The sequence below is a fragment of the Nerophis ophidion genome, linkage group LG06, assembly GCF_033978795.1.
Source record: "Nerophis ophidion isolate RoL-2023_Sa linkage group LG06, RoL_Noph_v1.0, whole genome shotgun sequence".
Taxonomy (NCBI): Eukaryota; Metazoa; Chordata; class Actinopteri; order Syngnathiformes; family Syngnathidae; genus Nerophis; species Nerophis ophidion.
The window spans coordinates 18,495,067-18,510,883 of NC_084616.1; the positions used below are offsets into that span (position 1 = coordinate 18,495,067).

The window sequence follows — 15,817 nt, forward strand, 5'->3', positions numbered from 1 at the left end:
TTAAGACTACTTCACGTCAAAAGTTTTTGGACTATTTCACACCTAAAGTGTTAGGACTACTTTAGACCTTAAAACTTAGGACTACTTCACGTCTAAAGTCTGAGGACTATTCCACACCTAAAGTTTTAGGATTACTTCAAACCTAAAGTCTTATGACAACTTCACACCTAAATTCTTAGGACTATTTCCCACCTAAAGTCTTAGGACTATTCCACGCCTAAAGTCTTAAGACTACTATTTCACACCTAAAGTCTTAGGACTATTTCACACCAAAAGTCTTAGAACTAATCCACACCTAAAGTCTTAGGACTATTCCAAACCTAAAGTCTTAGGACTATTTCACAACTAAAGTCTTAGGACTACTTCTCGTCTAAAGCCTTAAGTCTTCGGATTACTTCAAACCTAAAGTCTTAGCACTCCTTCACGCCTAAAGTCTTAGGACTACTACCCGCTTAGAGTCTTAGGATTACTTCACACCTAAAATCTTAGGACTACTTCATGCCTAAAGTCTTAAGACGACGTCACACCTAAAATCTTAGGGCTACGTAACACCTACAGTCTTAGGGCTACGTAACACCTGAAGTCTTAGGACTACTTCACACCTAAAGTCTTAGGACTACTTCATACCTAAAATCTTTCGACTACTTCACGCTTTGAGTCTTAGGACTACTTCACACCTAAAGTCTTATGACGACTTCAGTCCTACAGTCATAGGACGAGTTCACGCCGAAGGTCTTAGGACTACTTCACACTTAAAGTCTTTGGACTACTTAACGCCTAAAGTTTTGGGATTACTTCACACCTAAAGTCTTAAGATTACTTCACGTCAAAAGTTTTTGGACTACTTCACACCTAAAGTCTTAGGACTACTTTAGACCTTGGAACTTAGGACTACTTCACGTCTAAAGTCTGAGGACTATTCCACACCTAAAGCCTTAGGATTACTTCAAACCTAAAGTCTTAGGGCAACTTCAAACCTAAATTGTTAGGACTATTTCACACCTAAAGCCTTAGGACTATTTCACACCTAAAGTCTTCGGATTACTTCAAACCTAAACTCTTAGCACTCCTTCACGGCTTAAGTCTTAGGACTACTACCCGCTTAGAGTCTGAGGACTACTTCACACCTAAAGACTTGGGACTACTTCACACCTAAATATTTTGGACTACTTCACGCCTTAAGTCTTGGGACTGCTTGTATCGCATATGATATCACACACAAGTAAACACGTTGCAGGTGTGCTTGTATCGCACATGATATCACATACAAGTAAACACTCTGCGGGACAATTTGTATATCACATGATATCACACACAAGTAAACACTCTGTGGGACTGCTTGTATCGCACATGATATCACCCACAAGTAAAAACTCTGCACAACTGCTTGTATCGCACGATATCACACACGAGTAAAGACTCTGGAGGGACTGATTGTATCGCACATGATATCACACACAAGTAAACACTCTGCAGGACTGCTTGTATCGCACATGATATCACACACAAGTAAACACTCCGCGGGACTATTTGTATACCACATGATATCACACACAAGTAAACACGCTGCACAACTGCTTGTATTGCACATGATATCACACACAAGTAAACACTCTGTGGGACTGCTTGTATTACACGATATCACACACAAGTAAACACTCTGAGGGACTGCTTGTATCGCACATGATATCACACACAAGTAAACAAGCTGCACGACTGCTTGTATCACACATGATATCACACACAAATAAACACGCTGCAGGTGTGCTTGTATCGAACATGATATCACACACAAGTAAACACTCTGCGGGACTATTTGTATCGAACATGATATCACATACAAGTAAACACTCTGCGGGACTATTTGTATCGAACATGATATCACATACAAGTAAACACTCTGCGGGACTGTTTGTATAGCACATGATATCACACACAAGTAAACACACTGCAAGACTCCTTATGTCGCACATGATATCACACACAAGTAAACACTCTGCGGGACTGCTTGTATCGTACATGATATCACACACAAGTAAACACTCTGCGGGACTATTTGTATACCACATGATATCACACACAAGTAAACACGCTGCACAACTGCTTGTATCGCACATGACGTCACACACAAGTAAATACTCTGCGGGACTATTTGTATTGCACCTGATATCACACACAAGTAAAAACGCTGCACGACTGCTTGTATCACACATGATATCACACTCAGGTAAACACTCTGCGGGACTGCTTGTATCGCACATTATATCACATACAAGTAAACACTACGGAAATATTTGTATAGTACATGATATCACACAGTAGTAAACACGCTGCACGACTGCTTGTATCGCACATGATATCACACACAAGTAAACACGCTGCACAACTGCTTGTATCGCACATGATATCACACACAAGTAAACACTCTGCGGGACTATTTGTATCGCACCTGAAATCACACACAAGTAAAAACGCTGCACGACTGCTTGTATCGCACATGATATCACACACAAGTAAACACTCTGCCGGGCTATTGGTATAGTACATGATATCACACACAAGTAAACATGCTGCACGACGGCTTGTAACGCACATGATATCACACACAAGTAAAGACTCTGAGGGACTGTTTGTATAGCACTTGATATCACAAACAATTAAACATGCTGCACAACTGTTTGTATCGCACATGATATCACACACAAGTAAACACTCTGCGGGACTGCTTGTATCGCACATGATATCACACACAAGTAAACACGCTGCACGACTGCTTGTATTGCACATAATATCACACAAGTAAACACTCTGCGGGACTGCTTGTATCGCACATGATATCACACACAAGTAAACACTCTGCGGGACTGCTTGTATCGCACATGATATCACACACAAGTAAACACGCTGCACGACCGCTTGTATCGCACATGATATCACACACGTGTAAACACTCTGTGGGACTGCTTGTATTGCACATGATATCACACACAAGTAAACACTCTGCAGAACTGCTTTGTATTGCACGATATCACACACAAGTAAAGACTCTGAGGGACTGCTTGTATCGCACATGATATCACCCATTCGACTTCTACCTATCCATGTTTTTTCTAATGATATCGGACGATATCAAAACAACGGGGACACCCTGTTGGCCGCTATAGACAACTTTTATAGGACTCCAGTGTGGAGCGTGTCTACATCTTTTTTGGGGACGTATCGTCAAACGAGGGGTTTGCAGAAGCGTGGGGGTTGTACTCACTCTTGTGAGACACTGCGAGCATTAGAAAGAGAAAGAAAGAAAGAAAGAAAGAAAGAAAGAAAGAATGTTCCAGCTGGTATATTCCAGCTCGCAGCTGCAGGCGAACTACCTGCAAGAAGGCGGAGCAGCACGGAGGCTTCAAAGCCCGGGGCGACCACTAACTACTTCTTGCAAGCCTGTCATTAAAAAAGATGAATGACTCGATTGTTGGCTCACAGTCTCAAGGAGATTAAGACATTATTGTCAATCGAGACCTGGAGCCGAGTCAAAAGTCCTCCTGACTGTTGGGTCAGATCCAGGACAATGATTGCCGAATGATATCGCCGTCTACAACATTCTCCTTTTGTCCCGCCCACTCCACCTGTACGCTCACTCACCTCCGAGCTGACACGCTGGACCGGTGGACACTTCATGACGCCTTGCAGGCATGTTGGGAGTCGTACTTCTACCGACATACTTGGCAAGGCAGTGATGTCACACGTCTGGGTGAGGACAAGAAGAAAGAATGTGATGGACAAGTCACGGCAGACCTCGGAAAAGTCAATAATACAGTCACTTATTACCGTTGATGGGTTTTAACATAAAACAGCGTTAGAGAGCGGCTTACTATCAAACAAAACTTGAGTCAAAAGCCTTGTTTGATTGACACGTGCTTTCCTTCAAAGAGACTTCTTAAAGGGGAACTACACTTTTTGCGGAGATCATTCACAATCTTTAGGTATAACCAGAAGACACATGTTTTTATGTTACGATGCATTCTAAATCATAAATAAACGACAGCAAAAGTCAGCTAACAATGGAGTCAATGTGAGTTGCTCTATTCCTCTTATAACGAACTCTGAATACATCCAAAAACCTGCATCAAGGTTTTATATACATCGTGAGTATATATGTAGTATCTAGTAACATTCATAATAATATGCAATATTTACATATTTTCATTATACGGTAAGTATTTATGTAATGTAGTAACATTCATCATAACATGTAATATTTACATATTTTCACCATACTGTAAGTACAGATGTACTATCTAGTACCATTCAAAATAACATGTAATATTTACATATTTTCACCATACTGTAAGTACAGATGTAGTATCTAGTAACATTCAAAATAACATGTACTATTTACATATTTTCATCATACTGTAAGTATATAAGTCAAGTAGTAACATTCATCATAACATGTCATATATACATATTTTCATCATACTGTAAGTATATATGTAATGTAGTAACATTCATAATAATGTGTCATATTTACATATTTTCATCATACTGTAAGTATATGTGTAATGTAGTAACATTCATAATAATGTGACATATTTACATATTTTCATCACGCTGTAAGTATAGAAGTAGTATCTAGTAACATTCAAAATAACATGTTATATTTACATATTTTCATCATACTGTAAGTATTTATGTAATGTAGTAACATTCATCATAACATGCAATATTTAAATATTTTCATCATACTTTAAGTATTTATGTAATATAGTAACATTCATCATAATATGTAATATTTACATATTTTCACCATACTGTAATTATTTATGTAATGTAGTACCATTCATAATAACATGTCATATTTACATATTTTCATCACGCTGTAAGTATAGATGTAGTATCTAGTAACATTCATAATAACATGTAATATTTACATGATTATATCATACTGTAAGTATTTATGTAATGTAGTAACATTTATAATAACATGCAATATTTACAGATTTTCATTATACTGTAAGTATTTATCTAATGTAATAACATTTATCATAACATGTAATATTTACATATTTTCACCATACTGTAAGGATAAATGTAGTATCTAGTAACATTCAATATAACATGTAATATTTACATATTTTCATCATACTGTAAGTCTAGATGTAGTATCTGGTAAAAGTCATATTAACATGTAATATTTACATACTGTAAGTATATATGTCATGTAGTAACATTAATATTAACATGTAATATTTACATATTTTATTACACTGTAAGTATTTATGTAATGTAGTAACATTCATCATAACATGCAAGATTTAAATATTTTCATCATACTGTAATTATTAATGTAATGTAGTAACATTCATAATAATATGTCATATTTACATATTTTCATCACGCTGTAAGTATAGATGTAGTACCTAGTAACATTCATAATAACATGTAATATTTACATGATTATATCATAGTGTAAGTATTTATGTAATGTAGTAACATTCATCATAATATGTAATATTTACATATTTTCACCATACTGTAAGTATGTATGTAATGTAGTAACATTCATAATAATATGTCATATTTACATATTTTCATCACGCTGTAAGTATAGATGTAGTACCTAGTAACATTCATAATAACATGAAATATTTACATGATTTCATCATACTGTAAGTATAAATGTCATGTAGTAACATTTATAATAACATGCAATATTTACATATTTTCATTATACTGTAAGTATTTATCTAATGTAGTAACATTTATCATAACATGTAATATTTACATATTTTCACCATACTGTAAGGATAAATGTAGTATCTAGTAACATTCAAAATAACATGTAATATTTACATATTTTCATCATACTGTAAGTCTAGATGTAGTATCTGGTAACAGTCATAATAACATGTAATATTTACATACTGTAAGTATATATGTCATGTAGTAACATTAATATTAACATGTAATATTTACATATTTTATTACACTGTAAGTATGTATGTAATGTAGTTACATTCATCATAACATGTAATATTTCCATCTTTTCATCATACTGTAATTATTTATGTAATTTAGTAACATTCATAATAACATGTCATATTCCCATATTTTCATCACGCTGTAAGTATAGATGTAGTATCTAGTAACATTTATAATAACATGTAATATTTACATGATTATATCATACTGTAAGTATATATGTCATGTAGTAACATTCATCATAATATGTAATATTTACATATTTTCACCATTCTGTAAGTATATATGTAATGTAGTAATATTCATATGTCATATTTCCAATTTTTAATCATGCTGTAAGTATAGATGTGGTATCTACTAACATCCATAATAACATGGAATATTTACATGATTTCATCATGCTGTAAGTATTAATTGAAGACGCATCACATTGTTTACTTTTCCTTTAACAAAAACAAGACTACTAATCATGGCAGACTTGATGAGAGATAACAAAGACTACTTTAGGACAAATGAGGATCCAGAAACTTCTATTTTTGAGCCTGAATATTAGGAGGATGATCTACAAGTTTTAGAAGATGATGCAATTTTAGTCAAACACTGAGCATTAAGTAGCAGTAATGCTAAGTGTTCAACAATATATACAAACAGAATACAACAACCACTTACAGTACAATGTCTGCTCTCCCTGGGATAAAGACTGATGGGATGTTTATATCTTCCCCTTTACATCACCAATTAATGTGTGTGTGTGTGTGTGTGTCCTTGCAGTGTCAGTGATGGACTTGGTGGACACCTGCTGTGAGACAGGAGCAAAATGGGCGTCAGCTAACGGTCACTGCAACAGCATGGACATGCCCACCAAGGACATTCAGTCCATCTGCTGGTGAGACGTCACATCTTTTTACTTCAGCCAGGGACTACAAATTGCAGAGGGAGTCTAATTGTCAATAAGGATTGTTTTGGTTAGGGTGAGCGAACACATTCCAAAGGTTTGCGGCGCTCAAATCTAACAGCATTTCGTCTTGCAGAATGGAAAGCTTCTCCGAGATGTTATCCAGTCAGCAATTTAGTAGAGAAACTAAATGCCCATAGTACCCTTTACCATTTGCTTGAGAGGCAAGTTGATCACTTCAGATTTTACATTTCGGAGAGCAGGACAGAAAGAAACTCCCAGAAAGTTAAGACAAGGAAGCAAAAGCAATGTGTACCTAGTGCACTTATATACTTTACAATGTGTACCTAGTGCACTCATATACTTTACAAATATACATCTAGTGCACTCGTATAAATGACAATGTGTACAAAGTGCATGTATATACAAACCCCGTTTCCATATGAGTTGGGAAATTGTGTTAGATGTAAATATAAACGGAATACAATGATTTGCAAATCCTTTTCAACCCATTGAATGACCGTGACCTTCGATCCCTCAAAACCGACATCAATCTCTAAAGGATAACACCACATGGGCTCAGGAACACTTCAGAAAACCGCTGTCACTAAATACTGTTTGACGCTACATATGTAAGTGCAATTTAAAGCTCTGCAATGCAAAGTGAAAGTCATTTATCAAAAACATCCAGAAACGCCGCCGGCTTCTCTGGGCCCGAGATCATCTAAGATGGACTAATGCAAAGTAGAAAAGTGTTCTGTGGTCCAACGAGTCCACATTTCAAATTTTTGGGGGAAATATTCGACATCGTGTCATCCGGGCAAAAGGGGAAGCGAACCATCCAGACTGTTATCGACGCAAAGTTCAAAAGCCAGCATCTGTGATGGTATGGGGGTGCATTAGTGCCCAAGGCATGGGTAACTTACACATCTGTGAAGACACCATTAATGCTGAAAGTACATGCAGGTTTTGGAACAACATGTGCTGCCATCTAAGCGCCGTCTTTTTCATGGACGCCCCTGCTTATTTCAGCAAGACAATGCCAAGCCACATTCAGCACGTTGTAAAATAAGAGTGCAGGTACTTTCCTGGCCCGCCTGCAGTCCAGACCTGTCTCCCATCAAAAATGTGTGGCGCATTATGAAGCGTAAAATACGACAACGGAGACCCCGGACTGTTGAACGACTGAAGCTCTACATAAAACAAGATTGGGAAAGAATTCCACTTTGAAAGCTTCAACAATTAGTTTCCAGTTCCCAAACGTTTATTGAGTGTTGTTAAAAGAAAAGGTGATGTAACACAGTGGTGAACATTCCCTTTCCCAACTACTTTGGCACGTGTTGCAGCCATGAAATTCAAAGTTGATTATTATTTGCAAAAAAAATAAAAATGTTATGAGTTTGAACATCAAATATATTGTCTTTGTAGTGCATTTAATTGAATATGGGTTGAAAAGTATTTGCAAATCATTGTATTCCGTTTATATTTACATCCAACACAATTTCCCAACTCATATGGAAATGGGTTTTGTACTTGACAATGTGTACCTAGTGCACAATTATACTTGACAATGTGTACCTAGTTCACTTATATGATTGACAATGTGTGTATAGTGCACATAAATACTTGACAATGTGTACTTAGTGCACTTATATACTTTACAATGTCTATCTAGTGCACATATATACTTGACAATGTGTACCTAGTGTACTTATATATTCGACAATGTGTATCTAGTGCACTTATATACTTTACAATGTGTACATAGTGCACTTATATACTGGACAATGTGTACCTAGTGCACTTAAATACTTGACAATGTGTACCTAGTGCACTTTTATACTTGACAATGTGTACCTAGTGCACCTGTATGATTGACAATGTGTACACAGTGCACATATATACTTGACAATGTGTACCTAGTGCACTTGTATACTTGCCAATGTGTACCCAGTGCACTTGTATACTTGCCAATGTGTACCCAGTGCACTTATATACTTGACAATGTGTACCAAATGTACTTATATACTTGACAATGTGTATCTTGTGCACTTGTATACTTGACACTGTTTATCGTGTGCACTTGTATACTTGACAATGTTAATCTAGTGCACGTGTATACTTGACAATGTGTAACTCGTGCACTTGTATACTTGACAATGTGTACCAAGTCCACTTGTATACTTGACAATGTGAATCTTGTGCACTTGTATACTTGTCAATGTTTTTCCAGTCCACTTGTATATTGACAATGTTAACCTAGTACATGTGTATACCTGACAATGTGTAATGTGTGCACTTGTATACTTAACAATGTGTACATAGTGCATGTGTATACCTGACAATGTGTAACTAGTGCACTTGTATACTTAACAATGTGTACATAGTGCATGTGTATACTTGACAATGTGTACCAAATGCACTTGTACACTTGACAATGTGTATCTTGTGCACTTGTATACTTGACAATGTTTATCTTGTGCACTTGTATATTTGACAATGATTATCTTGTGCACTTGTATACTTGACAATGTGTACATAGTGCACTCGTATACTTGACAATGTTTCTCTAGTGCACGTATATACTTGACAATGTGTACCTAGTGTAATTGTAAATTGATAATGTGTACCAAGTGCACTTGTATACTTGACAATGTGTATCTTGTGCACTTGTATACTTGACAATGTATACATAGTGCACTCGTATACTTGACAATGTTTCTCTAGTGCACGTATATACTTGACAATGTGTACCTAGTGTAATTGTAAATTGATAATGTGTACCAAGTGCACTTGTATACTTGACAATGTTTCTCTAATCCACTTGTATATTGACAATGTTAACCTAGTGCACATGTATACTTCACAATGTGTAACTAGGGCACTTTTACACTTGACAATGTGTGTCTAGTGCACGTGCATACATGACAATGTGCACCTAGTGCATGTGCATACATGACAATGTGTCTGTGGTGCACTTACACTTGACAATGTGTCTCTGGTGCACTTACACTTGACAATGTGTCTCTAGTGCACTTGTATACTTGACAATGTGTACCTAGTGCATTTGTATACTTGACAAATTGTCTCTAGTGCACTTACACTTGACAATGTGTCTCTAGTGCACTTGTATACTTGACAATGTGTTTCCAGTCCACTTGTATATTGACAATGTTAACCTAGTACGCGTGTATACTTGACAATGTGTAACTAATGCACTTGTATACTTAACAATGTGTACATACGCACGTGTATACTTGACAATGTGTACCGAATGCACTTGTACACTTGACAATGTGTATCTTGTGCACTTGTATACTTGACAATGTTTATCTTGTGCACTTGTATACTTGACAATGATTATCTTGTGCACTTGTATACTTGACAATGTGTACATAGTGCACTCGTATATTTGACAATGTTTCTCTAGTGCACGTGTATACTTGACAATGTGTACCTAGTGCAATTGTAGATTGATAATGTGTACCAAGTGCACTTGTATACTTGACAATGTTTATCCTGTGCACTTGTATACTTGACAATGTTTCTCTAATCCACTTGTATATTGACAATGTTAACCTAGTGCACGCGTATACTTGACAATGTGTACCTAGTGCATTTGTATACTTGACAATGTTTTTCCAGTCCACTTGTATATTGACAATGTTAACGTAGTACATGCGTATACTTGACAATGTGTAACTAGTGCACTTGTATACTTAACAATGTGTACATAGTGCAATTGTAAATTGATAATGTGTACCATGTGCACTCGTATACTTGACAATGTTTATCCTGTGCACTTGTATACTTGACAATGTTTCTCTAATCCACTTGTATATTGACAAAGTTAACCTAATGCACGTGTATGCTTCACAATGTGTAACTACTGCACTTTTACACTTGACAATGTGTACCTAGTGCACTTTTATACTTGACAATGCGTACATAGTGCACGTGCATACCTGACAATGTGTCTGTAGTGCACTTACACTTAACAATATGTACCTAGTGCACTTATATACTTGACAATGTGTCTCTAGTGCATGTGCATAATTGACAATATGTACCTAGTGCACTTATATACTTGACAATGTGTCTCTAGTGCATGTGCATAATTGACAATATGTACCTAGTGCACTTAGGGACGGCGTGGCGCAGTGGGGAGAGTGGCCGTGCGCAACCCGAGGGTCACTGGTTCAAATCCCACCTAGAACCAACCTCGTCACGTCCGTTGTGTCCTGAGCAAGACACTTCACTGATGGGTGCTGGCTGGCGCCTTGCATGGCAGCTCCCTCCATCAGTGTGTGATTGTGTGTGTGAATGGGTAAATGTGGAAGTAGTGTCAAAGCGCTTTGAGTACCTTGAAGGTAGAAAAGCGCTATACAAGTACAACCCATTTTATTTATTTATTTATTTATATACTTGACAATGTGTCTGTAGTGCACTTACACTTGACAATGTGTCTCTAATGCACATGTATATTGACAATGTGTCTCTAGTGCATGTGCATAATTGACAATATGTACCTAGTGCACTTATATACTTGACAATGTGTCTCTAGTGCATGTGCATAATTGACAATATGTACCTAGTGCACTTATATACTTGACAATGTGTCTCTAGTGCACTTGTATACATGACAATGTGGACCTTGTGCACTTGTATGATTGACAATGTTTCTGTAGTCCACTTGTATATTGACAATGTGTACCTAGTGCACATGTATACTTGACAATGTGTTTCCAGTGCACTTAAATGTGTGGGTTGTACCTCTTGACTCCTCTGCCAGGACGTCTCAGCAGCGGTGTTGTGTGGGCTCGCTGACAGAAAGTCGCTGCCGGGCTGGAGTGCGAGCGGCCAGAGGAGGACTGTCGTGTGAGAAGGATGGCGATGATACGTGTGGACTCGGCTCCTTTAAGGCGAGTAAAGCAGAGGGCAAACAAAGTTCACCAGGATCCAAATCTTTATTTCATTTGCTCCAAGTTGACAATTTAATTAGTTGCTAGAGAACAAAAAACATAGTTGAGTCTTTTTTTTCCTCCACGTGGATTCCCTCCGATGATTACTGCTGTCTATGATTTAATTTGGACTAATTAATAAGAGACTCAATTAGCGATGAATCACTGCCCACACGCTTCAAAGGACTCCGCTGGGCAATAACTGCTCTGTAATTGTAAACATGTTCAGGAAATAATTGAGCAGCATTCAGGCAAAAGTTGATTCAATGACAGATTGTGCATTTGTAATAATTTATGTCAGGGGTCGGCAACCTAAAATGTTGAAAGAGCCATATTGGACCAAAAATACAAAAACAAATCTGTCTGGAGCCGCAAAAGAAATTGAAAAGCCATATTACATCATGAGATATAAATTGAATTAAGATGACTTAAAGGAAACCAAATGAGCTCAAATATAGCTACAAATGAGGCATAATGATGCAATATGTACATATAGCTAGCCTAAATAGCATGTTAGCATCGATTAGCTTGCAGTCATAAGCCTGATTAGCACTCCACACAAGTCAATAACGTCAACAAAACTCACCTTTGTGCATTCATGCACGTTAAAAGTTTGGTGGACAAAATGAGAGGGAAAAAGAAGTGGCATAAAACACGTCTTAGAAAGTCGGAGAAAGTTGTACATGTAAATAAACTAGGGTGAGTTCAAGGACCGCCAAAAATAGTAGGACAAAACGGCGCTCGCCAAATACTCGAATCAGTGAAGCATGATTAATAAAAAACAGTGTGCTCTATAACATACAATTAGAGAGGTTCGTGTCATGTTTGTCCTCCTAGAGAAACTATAATAAAACAAAAAATATATATTTTTTATATTTTTTACCCCTCATCTTTTCCCATTTTTCATTCATTTTTGAAAAAGCTCCAAAGAGCCACTAGAGCCGCGGGTTGCCGACACCCGATATATGTATACTATGTATGTAAGTATGTATGTTTAAACAGTATGTAAATATGTACAGTACATATGTATATAGGTAGAACAGTAAGTAAATATGTATGTACAATACATAAGTATGTATGCATATATTCATGCTTGTACAGTACGTTAGTATTTATGTATATATGCATACATTCATGCATGTATGTATGTATGCACAGTATGTAAATATGTATGCATATACAGTAAATAAGTATGCATGCATATATTCATGCATGCATGTACAGTACATTAGCATTTATGTATATATGTATGTATGCATATATTCATGCATGTATGTATGTATGATCAGTATGTAAATATGAATGTATGTATGTATGTATATATGTACGTACAGTACGTAAGTATGTGTGCATGCATATATTCATGCATACATGTATGTATGAACAGTTTGTAAATATGTATGTATGTACAGTACGTAAGTATGTATGCATGTATTCATGCATGTACAGTACATTAGTATTTATGTATATATGCAGATATTCATGCATGTATGTATGAACAGTATATAAATATGTATGCATGTAAGTATGTATGTATGTACAGTACGTAAGTATGTATGTATACATGCATGTATGTACAGTATGTTAGTATGTATATATGTATGTGTGCATACATTCATGCATGTATGCATGAACAGTATGTAAATATGTATGTATAGTACGTGTCAGAGTTAGTTTGTGACCCACCCCAAGATTAGATTAGATTAGATTAGATAGTACTTTATTCATTCCGTCAGGAGAGTTCCTTCAGGAAAATTACAATTTTCAGCACAATCCCATTCAAGATCAGACAAACATTACAGGGAGACAGAACAGGATCGCTGACGGGTCTGCCGGCTTCCAGCGCCCCTTACAAAAAAAGATGAAATACAGGTAAACAAGGGGTGGGGGGGTGGGGGGGAATAGAAGATTAAAATGAAATAAAAAAATGTGTCTTAGCCTGGGCCTTGGAGAGGGGGTGCAGACTGAGGCCAAGGGAAAAAAAACAAAAACAAAAAAAAACAACAACAACTCATAGCCATAGTACACATCCCTCTCCCATGTGTGTAAGAGGGAAACATCAAACATCAAAGAACACAGAGGACATTAAAGACATTAAAGCAGCTGATGCAACAAGACACTTCTACATACAGTTATGAATAAAAAGTAAAAGAAACATGTCCACTGTGGTGGCCTCTGCGGTGATCCACGCCATCGTCCGCTGGGGAGGAGGGAGCATGGCCAGAGACAGAAGCAACAAAGAAACCAAGACAGCTGACTCCACTCTCGGCCAATGTCCAGTCCGCATGGATGAGCGAGGATACGTCCAAGGTGACTGAGGTGTCCGACACCTGCTCACCCAGCCGAGACACCGCGAAGCCTCTCCGTCCCAGCGCTCAGTGCCAGCTCCGCAGCCCTGTCCCCTCATCCGCATCTCCTCCAGTCCCTCCAAACGGACTCCGGTGTGGCAGAGACCCAGCAGCTGGTCTCCATGGCCAAAAGGCTCCCGGGAGGCAGATCCAGAAGTCCACAAAAAAAAGCACCACAGAGGTCACAGAAGTGGCACCCCTTGTCACACAGTCCCAAAGGGTCCCGGACCAAAAGGCAAAGAAATATAATAACACATGAAAACAAGAGGGAAACACAAAAGGATGATACAAGAGCACAGAGCCCCTGCCTATAGCAGCCACTACAGCAGCGCCATCTTGGAAAAAAAAAAAAAAAAAGATGCAGAGAAGGAGGCAGGCATTGAACAGGAAAACATGATTAAATTAAAATACTAGAACACGAACAAACAAAACGGTACAAAAAGCGCGCACGAGGCGGGTAACAAACTAAAAGAGCTAGCATGGGAGCTACAAAACAAAAGGAGCTTAGCATGGAAGCTAGCAAAAACAAAAGGGCCTAGCGTGGAAGCTAGCAGGTAGTGGGCAGGAAAACAGAAGTTGTTACGTGTTGTATAAAGACAAACTGAAAGCAGGGAACAAAAGACAGTAAGCTACAAACTGATACCGAAATATAGCTTACCGCTGCGCTGCAATGACACGACACGATGCGACAGGAGCGACAATACAATGCAATAATCCAGCACTGACTGGATGGGAAGACAGGTCTAAATAGGAGCGGACTGATTGACACCAGGTGTGGCCAGGTGCCAATCAGCCACAGCTGAGGGCACACAGCACTCAGGGAGAAAGACAGGAAACAGACAAAATAAAGAGCGCTGACAGGAACTAAAGACAGGAAATACTAAACACAGAGGAAAAACTAAAACACAAACAAACTGTCAGGGGCAAGCCTGACAGTACGTAAGTATGTATGAATGCATGCATATTTTCATGCATGCATGTATGTATGTACAGTATGTTTGTATGCATATATTCATGCATGTATGTAGTTACGTACAGTACATTATGTACGTACAGTATGTATGTATGAACATATGTAAATATATATGTATGTATGTACAGTACATAAGTATATATGTATGTACAGTATGTAAATATGTATGTACAGTACATAAGTATGCATATATATCAATATATATATATATATATATATATATATATGCATGTACAGTATGCAAGTATATATGTATGTATGCATGTATGGATGAACGTACAGTTTTGTAAGTATGAACAGTATGTGAATACGTATGTATGTACAGTATATAAGCATGTATACATGTATGTATGCACGTATGTATGTATATATGTATACTTTACAAGCTAAAGCCGCGTTAGCTGTAAAGTATGTCTTGGGGAATATAGACAATAAATACAACAATTGTTGTGACCCATAAACTAACCACATATTATACGAACCGCCGTGTAATGAATGACTGTGACCACCAGGAGTGCTGTGACTGCTGCTCAGTGGGTCTGAAGGTGCGCAGTGCAGGCCAGGAATGCACAGCTCTCGAACACATGGGCCTCAACTGCGGACACGTCTTCCTCATGTGCTGCCAGGACCAGGACCTTTGGGACCTGAGTGCGCTCAACTG

At 37.6% G+C, this 15,817-nt stretch overlaps 1 protein-coding gene across 1 annotated transcript in view; it reads left to right on the top strand.

Moving 5' to 3' along the window:
• Window positions 1–15,817, top strand: part of fbln2 (fibulin 2) — a 345,987-nt gene that overhangs the window by 25,232 nt on the left and 304,938 nt on the right. The window contains 3 exon segments of the mRNA XM_061902927.1: window positions 6,751–6,865; window positions 11,667–11,796; window positions 15,669–15,817. The exon segment at window positions 15,669–15,817 is cut by the window's right edge and continues 53 nt beyond it. Of these exon segments, the coding sequence (XP_061758911.1) occupies window positions 6,751–6,865; window positions 11,667–11,796; window positions 15,669–15,817 (394 nt within the window).